The 9872-nt window shown below is 42.5% G+C and overlaps 1 protein-coding gene across 1 annotated transcript in view; it reads right to left on the reverse strand.

The window, feature by feature from the left end:
• Positions 1-9872, reverse strand: part of T265_09825 (hypothetical protein) — a gene marked incomplete at both ends in the record, with an annotated part of 58793 nt that overhangs the window by 3551 nt on the left and 45370 nt on the right. The window contains 2 exons of the mRNA XM_009176011.1: positions 1560-1664; positions 2141-2235. Of these exons, the coding sequence (XP_009174275.1) occupies positions 1560-1664; positions 2141-2235 (200 nt within the window). The remainder of the gene's footprint in view (positions 1-1559; positions 1665-2140; positions 2236-9872) is intronic.

Genomic DNA, 9872 nt, shown 5'->3' on the forward strand with positions numbered 1-9872 from the left:
CATTAGACTATTACAAATATCGAATATTGACCTGAACACAAACTTCTGTTGCGCTGTCATTCCAATGCATCAGCAGATCATAATGAGCTTGGAATTTTCCAAAAGCGAGACTTCCTGTCGCTTGAAATAAACAATACACGGACGCTGATCAGTGCATTATCAACTAAGATAGTATTTTGCTCCATACAATAAGGAAGCGACCGTAGTTTTGCACTTTGGTATTCACGCGTTAGTGTGTAATGATCCGGTTGACCATGAACATCCATTCCGAAAGTTGTTTTACAAACACCAGAGTATAGCACTGATGTCCACCTAATCACCAGTAATATGACCTAAGTTTGCTCCTTCAGGTCGACGAAGATTTCAAATGTAACCTTGGTTGAATCACTGTTATTGTACAGCTGCGTTTTTTGAAGCCTAGCAGAACCTTCTCATTTGAATGGATATTGTGCCTTTCGATGAAGGCAAATATATGCTGAAAAACCGAGAAGCATTTTATAGATGTCTGATCTTTATTGGAGTCAGCAGTAGTGCGCATATCACTCCAGTTGGGCATTACTAAACGTTCAGTGAAAAGGGACTGATCAGCAGTGTGATTAGCTTTCACTTAGACAGCACACAGCGTCACTCGTCGTTCAATCAGGGAGAACCACATCACGTGGTTTGCCTGGTCCCTCGGGAGTTAAATTTTCAGATGGAAGTTTCAGTCATGGTCTAAATCTAAACCTCTGAGTTATTTGCGAATGATTCACATAGATGTGACTTTCGTTTGTACCGAAGCGCAGAAAGGTGTATAGCATAAGGTACCAGCGCCATTGCTTGGTTTTCAGAAAAGAGACACTGGCTAGGCTTGAATATCTAGATGCCTGAACTAGCAACCTTGCTGAACCTCGTCTGTCGAACCTGAAGTTCCTAATCAAGTATTTTCTACATTGACCGTCACCTTTCACAGGTAACGAAATACAACTGTCATCTCGATAAATGAACTCATTTTCATAACAGTATGACTATTCACAGGTGATCTCTCCGTACGTTTTTGACTCAAAAATTCCACCCATTTCATCCCGTGACTATTTTTGTCCTCTTTTTCACTTCATCGTATTGTTGTTACAGTGTCCGGTTTTTTATGTTTTTCTCCACGCGGGTGGGGATAATGAAAAGGGGAGCTATGTGCAGCAGGCAGATCAGCTTAAGCTTAGGAAGGATCCAATGTAGCGAAAACGGTGAAACCATCACTAGAGATAAAATAACAGCGGTAGGGAACGATACATACTACTGGTAAAATAGTGAGCACTCCACTGTTACAGGACACCAGGCATATACAACCAATTTTAATTATTTGACGCGCTATGGTAATGATCACCGTTATCATCAACATCGACAGCTATAACAGAGGATTCACCGCCATAAAAGCATTCGAACTTATTAGTAGTGGAGAATGGAATAATGGAACAGGAAGCAAAATTTAGGGCTAGCCTACAGCATACACCCGAGTACCTACACTTCCAAGACCCAGTCAGACAACCTGAATAGAAACTGGCAGCATGAACCCCACTGACATATTGATTCATTTCGGCAGACGTATTGAGATGAAGGGTCTCAAGCGATCCACCAACAAATTCATCATCATCATCATTCTCAACTTCCGTGTTCAACACTGATGCCTGTCTCAAAAAAAGAGAATCGGACTGATGGAAAATGTTCTGGTGCCCGTCTACTACAATCAGTCTGATGCGCCTACAGCTTCAGACAATTGCTCAGGCGGCCTGAAACGAAAATGATAACAAGAACTACAATAACATCAATTCAAGGACATTATTTGCAGCTTCTTTAACCAGTCACAGTGGAAATCAAGCGATAACACCCGGCCTTTTGTCTGACTCATTCAATAATCTCTGCAAGTTCACAGGCGAACCTGATTGGGAAGTTAGTGAGAAAGTTCAGACATCCAACAAATTGTTTGATCACTCTGGGGCCACCGGATGGTCGTGATGGCTCAATCGCCATAACTTCTCTTCATGCTTAAAAACAAAAAAAAAAGATTTTGAAAACCAAATGGACTACCACGGGCTGCTAAGTGCCACCGGATTACTCATGTACAACCGACAGGCTTTTCTACAACCGTTCTGTTAAAACTTACGTATTCCGAATCTAAAAGCCAGACATACGAGTATCCGTCCGTTAGACAATCAACGATGTCCTTGTCATCTTCGTTGGCTGATGTTGTCACGTAGACTGCAGGTTTAGGGTTTCAGACAACATACGGTATAGGCCAATATCAAAGATGTGTGAAATAACGAGGTAAATTATCAATAAACCGATACTGTGACACGGAAAAAACGAAGGTGAACACGTCTAGAACTAACACACTAAACAGGAGGTCACTGACATTTCATTGACAGAACATAATGGTTTTCGTGCTTCTTGCGGCGAATCAGGTATACGCAGTCCTTGAATTTCCCTAAAACTTAATCAAGAATTAAAACCTGACTGGGCGGACCTTACCAACACCCTCACAGACGTCAAAATCAAATGAGTGTGTGAATGTATAACCTGTTTTTTAAGGTAAATCTGCCTGGAAAGAGACCACTGACGAGAACGGTCAAAGGTAGTTACGCGACAATCATTAAACCAGTTGTTTGATGGGTTGTAGTGGACTTTTTATAAAAGACCAACGATCCATTTAAGATTAAATATGAAACTGTTTCAGCAGCCGAAGCGACATCACTCGAGGAAGGCTCGCTCTGGGGCAACCGGATGGTCGTGATGTCTAAATTGCCATAAATCCTCCTGAAAACAAAATATAAATGGCTCAGAAAATCAAATAGACTACAACTGACAGGCTTGTCTTCAATAGTTTTGTTAATATTCACGTATTCCGAATCCGTAATCAGACATACGCGTATTCTTTCGCTAGACAGGCATCGATATCCTTGTCACACAAAAATGACCTTAGCTCCTCAGCTCATGTTGTCACACAGACTGCAGGTTCAGGGGTTCAGACAAAAGAATTATTAGGCAAATATCAATGATCTGTGAAATAGTGAGGTAAATTATGGACGAACCCTTCGTGCGACTCACAAAAATAATTAAGCTTCAAGAAGTCTGGAACTAATACACCACACTGAAGGTCGCTGACTACTTCTTGAGAGGACATCATGGTTTTCATACTCCTTGCGGCGCGTCACGTAGGCACAGTCCGTGATTCTCGCTAAGACTGAGCGGAACTTGCAAAAACTCTCATAAACGATACAATTCCGTAGATTTGGTTGGATCAGCCCGTTAAAATCAAATCAGTATGTAAATGTACAATCTGTTATTTTTTCTAGGGTAAACCCATTCAGAAGAAACCACAGACAATAACGGTCAAAGGTAAACACATCGCAAGCGTACTTCTTATAAAAGACCCACGAGCCATTTAAAATTTCCAAAGAAGTTATCCACTTGGCATTGGTCGTCGCTGCAAAGGGACACCAAATCATCACAATGGTTGTACCGGTTACACAATGATTTAAACTACCCATATGAAACTAGTTCACCAGTGGAAGCTACGTTATTCGATAAAGGCTGGATTGTGTGCTCTCATCGGCGAAACGCTTCTTGTGTAAAATCAGAGGCTACTTCCATACAACGATTGCGAAGAGAACGAGAATGAAGTAAGCTCGGAAATTTGTTTTGTTGTACTCTCTAGTGCAGTATTTTTAACCATATGCGAAGTACATTCTGGGTGCTTTTTCACAGGACCTGCATGACAATAAGCTAAAAAAATTACGCTAATAACTTCCCACTTTTGAAGGAAGAACACCGCAAAACATAGAGCGGGAGCGGCAAGCATCCACGTACAGCACAATTGTACATTCTTTTCGAATATATGTATGCGAGGGTGTCGTTCAACTCCAAGCCGCACAGCTCTCATAATACAGGAAGGAAAATTCTCACGAGATCGAGATTTCCCGGGGCTTAAAGCCATGTCCGTTGTAGTGTTGACCAGCTACAGTGTTGACAGTAATGTATACTTCCTTTAAAAGAGCACGCAGGGACCAACGTTAGAGTGAATAAGCTTGCAGTCACAAATCGGACTAAAGAATGTTCGGTTTGAAAGACGACGGATTTTCAGATCAGTCCGACTGCCAATTTCGCGGACTTTTTTAGTCATATGTCCCCATCTATGGAGATTATTTCAGCCCTAATCCCCTCTCGAAAAACTTAAGTAGATTTATGTTGAAATGAACACTTCCAACAGACTGTAAGTTGTTCAGAACAATAGATTACACCACGAATGGATTTTTCATTTGAGGAGTTGTCACTCGATGTGTCAGTCATCAGTGATGTGGATCTCTCGATTGAAGAATGGGTGGCGTTATGTCCAGACATAGTGCGGATAAATCAGGCTGTTGGTTGGTCAGTATTGGCCGAACGGTTACACGTTGCATCTATCAAGCGCACCACTGATGATTCTCAATAGGGATAGAACAGTTGTACATTGCTTCTCGGCTTTTCATCACAGACTGGTTTCTCATATATAAATACAAAAACTTCATATTATTAAGATTCGTGCTGTCGCTCTAGAAGCGAAAAGCAGTATGTTGTCTTGTCAGGAAGAATTCGGCTGACGTGTTCTTTGTATCATCTACGCCTCGTGAGTGACCTAATATGATCAGCTTCTTTGTTAGTAGTGTGTGCGTTTGCTCAGCAGTCTGAGTGGATCGACCGCGAAATCATGTGAGTCGAACGACCTTGGACTTCGTAAAAGAATAGCGTGCACCAAAATATGTTTATCTAACCCTCCCTAAACCGCTCACAATTTAACTCGCCATAGAAAATTTGGAAACTGAAAAATTGGTTACCCAAATTAACAAAACTTACTGCTGCACCTGGAAAGTAAATACCCGAAGCCCCACCGTGGTCGGAGTAGAATATGAACAAGTTTTCATCAGGTCCGCTGTAATTGGGCGGAAATTTAAGGTTGTCCTTGAGGAGGAGCTAATTGGATGGTGATCCCACTAACAGGATAGGACAAAAAACCCGCGAAACTTTGCCCAGCAATGAACCCACCCATTGTTTACCAAACCTCTCCGAAACGATGCCTCCTGATTCGGTCCCGAAGATGTTCCAACTCATTTGTCAATGAACATATTTTCAGCTGCTGAGGACCAGGATTCATGGAGGTTTAAGCTACATGGCGGGTATCGACATGCATATTATCCGCAAACCATAAGGTTTGGTCTTCGAAAAGTTGCAAGGTTGACTCCTCCTGAAGATTCATGAAATGCTCGCTTCTCAGCTTGGTGGTATAGCCTGGCTTCACTGATTGGATGAAATCTCAATTAAACCTTCATACTTAAAGCGATGAATAAGTAGACAAGAGGAAGAATGGCTTTGTAAGCTGATTGAAACTTCCTTCTGAGGGATCTCCCGCGCTGCGAACTTACTCCGGTCGGTCGCCAAACCTGCGGCATCCGCGACCTCCTCAAAGTCCCCAAGGAAGATCCGATCATCCTCATCCTAAGAGGGTTGTGGCCACGGAATCTTGATCCTTATCCTGGACACCTCACCAACTAAAATGAAGAAGGCCTTCCCTGCGGAGTACTTTATTACATAATGCCAACTGACCAGTCACAGACTACTGGACTGGAAACCAACCTCTCAAATGCATCTTAATTAGAAAATACCAAACACGCATCTTCCCTTAAACGCGTCTTGTCGAACTAGTCTGGATGTTCATTGGGAGTTGCTCAAGTCCAAGCAAATGGTACAAAGCGAGTTCACGTATTCCACAAAAATCTCCATTTTCAAGCGAATTTACAGGAAGAGAACGTGTAACTCCCATGCCTGCCCCATCTGAAGTATCACCGTTAAGTCAGTAACCTGAGTATATCAGAGAAAGAATGGTTTTGTATGATGACTGAAACGTTCTTTTGATACGTCGTCACCCGAGGAGCCTGTCAACAATATGTGACTATGTGAGTTGGTTTCTGCGATTGAACGATGATTCGCGCTATATCCAGTGTAAATGAGAGCTAATCACATTGCCGATCAGCAGTTCTTGGTCCAACTTTTAGCTGGTTGTTCCGCAGGCGAATTAAGGAACGACAACCAAGATGATTTGGTGGAGGGCTTCCTCTAATAAAATGCAACAGACTAGTTAGAACACAGATTTGAAAGTTTTCGCATCCGTAATAAGAGGGTGAGCAAAAAACGTTCTTTTGATAGCTTCAGCACATCAGAACTCTCAGCATGCATATCATCCCCTGATTCGATACACCATTCCGTCGAGTACGAACTGGGTCTCACTGTTCCTATCTTCTGGATGCCAAGAGCCAGTTCACTGCGATCATTTTTTGGCATGTAACGGCATACTACATTTTATATGAGTAAAAAAATCCGATCACCACAATAACAACTCAGTGGAAATGCCTGATTTGCCTAATGTTTATAAGTCAAACAGTTTGGTACGTAAAAGATGTCGAAGGTGGGCAACTGAACCCGATGCACAACGGCCGTACGACTTAAGGCTCACTCATCCACATCCGACGGCAACCACTAAGAAACTGCATTCTCCACGTGAAAACCAGCGCAACAATTGACTCGTTGGCTGGGTATTATGTCAAAGCGGAGGAAAATATCACGGATTATTATTTAAATGAACCACCGAATATCTGACACTCCAAGTGACGTCGTGACTGGTCACCAGAATTTCTAGCTAGGGTGTCGTGCATTGTTGAGTCTTTGTGCACTCGGACGCGCCGTAAGATGGAATCCCTATTTTAGCCATAGAAAATCTTGTGATTCCTTTGCTGCTCAGCTGGACTGTTCTGGTGTTGTTGACAAACATCGGTCAGGATTAAACCTTATCTCAGTATTTACTCGATGGATTTACGTGGAACATATTTCCTCAAGTGAACAAATAGCCAAACGTCCACGACCTCTTTGGAGGAACCGTACTCAATATCAACCCCCTTCTGCTGAAACTCATAGCTAGTGCGTCGCCCAATTTGAACACGTCTATCCAAAGATCCAAGGGAATGAAGACTGACAGGAGTGGTCAGCCTGACAGGTAGTTTACAGCCGTTTCACTAGCATTGGCGTAGGGTGCATTATCCTCGTGGAATGCCAATATATACAGAAAAATTTGCAATCCAACTTTTTGGCTTAACTAACAGATCAGCAACCAGGCGATCAATAACCGGGAAAGTCACTCGAATTGGCACTGGCTCGATCAATTTTCAGTGCTTGGTCAATAACTGCATTCCACAGGTGCCCGTACCGACAAGTGTGCTCTGTCGAATTGCTGTTAAAAGCTTTAATTTGCGCAGCGGTATTCACTTAATTTCCCGATCAGACCCTCACAGCACTACAGTTGAAGTTAATCCGCTGAAATTCAAAGTGACAAAATGGCAGTTTGGATATTGCGATCATAATAGTATTAGTGATCACCGGGTAGCCGAAGCCTGGATAGGCCTAGTCGAGATGCCGAGGCTGGATTCATTAGGCGGTCAGTAAATTGTAAACATAAGCACTGAAATTTTTCTGAGCTTCTTAGGTAAATTTAACTTCCGAAGGCAGCTTTCTAGGGTACAGTAGGGCACAGCTGAAGTTTAAACATGTTCCTGAAAGGTGACTAACAAGAAGAACGGGAGTGACATCGAATACCAAACATATCTTGAAGCGTCTCCAACGTGGATTAATTGCAAAGAAGACTTGTAGAAATTTTTGACCGTTACAAGGGATTAAAGCTACGAATATATACAGACAATGTTTAAAACCTTAGGCAAACCAAACCAGAGTGTCATGGAATCTTCGATGTGTACCTACGGATCGGTTGTGGTTACTGCTCGCCTAAATGTCGCGCCTTTGTTAGTATTTGCTTGTTTAATTTAGCTACCCTACTAGAAGTGACTGCAAGTTTATACGAGTTAGCCTCGACACTTTATATAGATTATTCTTCCTGAAAATTTCCCAACAGTCAGTGTTTTTTGCGGGTGCCATCGAAACACCTAAAGAATAATTGTAATCTACTTACACTGATTGAGTTGGTGGATTATTAGATTAATTTATGTATTCAGTTTCAAATGTTATCTAGTTTTCGAAAATTTCCGTAACCACATCCGTGACTACGGCGGGCTAAATTTTCGCAATGTCTTTCATATGCTAATGTTGTCCATGTGGCATTGGTTAGGTATCGCAACACTGAATAAATTCCCACGTTACCGCTTTTCGGGGAGTTATTTTTGAAGAAAATCATGTTGCAACGTGGCAACTCAATAAAAACAAGGTTATCAAGGAAACTACGCACAAGTTTGGTGAAAACTCTTCGACACCCCACTACCGGTTTCTCCCTTCTTGGGGCTCGTCAGGTAAGTGCAGTCCTGGAGTTTCTACCAACATTATGTTCTACGTGAACCCAGATTGGCCTGTCTTCGAGAAATATGCTCATTTCAATTTGTTTTTACGAGAGACAAAGTGAATCTCGTGTTTCATATTCTAAAAATGAATGTAGTGCACAAAGGCCGCCTCATGGTTCAGTATAACTTCTTGAAGGAAACTACTCACAAGGTTGTGTGAAACCTTTCGAGAGCCCATTCAAAAGCTTATTTTTCAATCACTTCAGCGCTTTACGCTGAAATCGTAGGAGACAACATGAACGTGAACACATTTGAGGACAAACGAGATGGGTTTGTTAAAAAATCAGAAGCTTTTATTTGGGCATATTTTCGCATTCATTACAAAATCTTCTTCAGGCCAAGTGAGCAGGTCGCCAAATTGACCAGGTTATAAGACAGGTGAGGAACCAATCAGTGAGGCCACTTCAGGTAGTCACACTCCATCAGTGTTGAGTGTGTATTAAGGCTCTTGTCGGTTACTGTGTTTGTCAGAGTCTTACACTGGTGAACTGGGGAGGTTTCAAATAAATTCTGATCATGTTTGGTTCGTTAATCTTCCACTTTGAAATGCTCCAATTGACGGTTTGCCTCGGTTGCCATTGGTAGATTTTCCCTGGTCTTTGTGGGGTTGTGAGTGCTCCCAGGGTTTAGTTTGGGAGGGCGGGTTGATGAAGAGTGGTATCCAGGCAATGACTTCTCTTCATTCCGATGGTCGCACACCAACTCCTGCCGTGTCGACAGATCCAGAACCGTTCTCCCCAGTTACACGGTCTTTATTCTCTCAACACTGGGGTGCTTGGCGATTTTGCCAACGTGGTTACCAGCCTCTGCGACGTGGACCGTGCTCCTCGCCTCAAAACCTCAGCATTCCTAAATCTATTTTGTCTCCCGTACCTAGTGCGTGTTACGCAATTTCTGAGTCCTTCAGTGATGCGTGATATTCATTTGCGTTTGACATTGGCCCGTTTAATTTTCTACTACGCATTCCGTTTATGAAGTTTAATACCCTAACCTTTCTGTCCTATATCGACCTTGGTGCAGTGGCTAGACTAAATTACGTAGACAAGGTTCTTGCCTGGAGGCGATCCTTCTACTGCATTAGTGCAGAGCGCAATATGATCCCTGTCTAGAAAGCTACTCTTAAGATGGCCGTTTAAAGTTGTTCGAATGACATCGGATGTCCCTGGTTTATACAGAATGAAACCGGTCCCGATCCCTTATCTGTTGGGTTTCCCTACCGGTGTAACTTTGTAACTACTGATGGGAAGGCATGCGAGTCGCATGTGTTGTTCGTGGAATTTTGATTTGCGTCTCTCTAAAAGGAGAGATCCGCTATGAAATTTGTGGAGTCGCATTGTTTTTTGTTTCGTATATTTCACAAAGTCTCACTCATCTGCTACGTAGCTGAAAAAATTCCCTGTGTTTCTGAAAAGTAGTTTTAGCCGAAACGCTTCAAAATATCTAAAATTCAGATACACTGGTACTCCC

The sequence above is a fragment of the Opisthorchis viverrini genome (genome assembly GCF_000715545.1).
Source record: "Opisthorchis viverrini unplaced genomic scaffold opera_v5_315, whole genome shotgun sequence".
NCBI lineage: Eukaryota > Metazoa > Platyhelminthes > Trematoda > Opisthorchiida > Opisthorchiidae > Opisthorchis > Opisthorchis viverrini.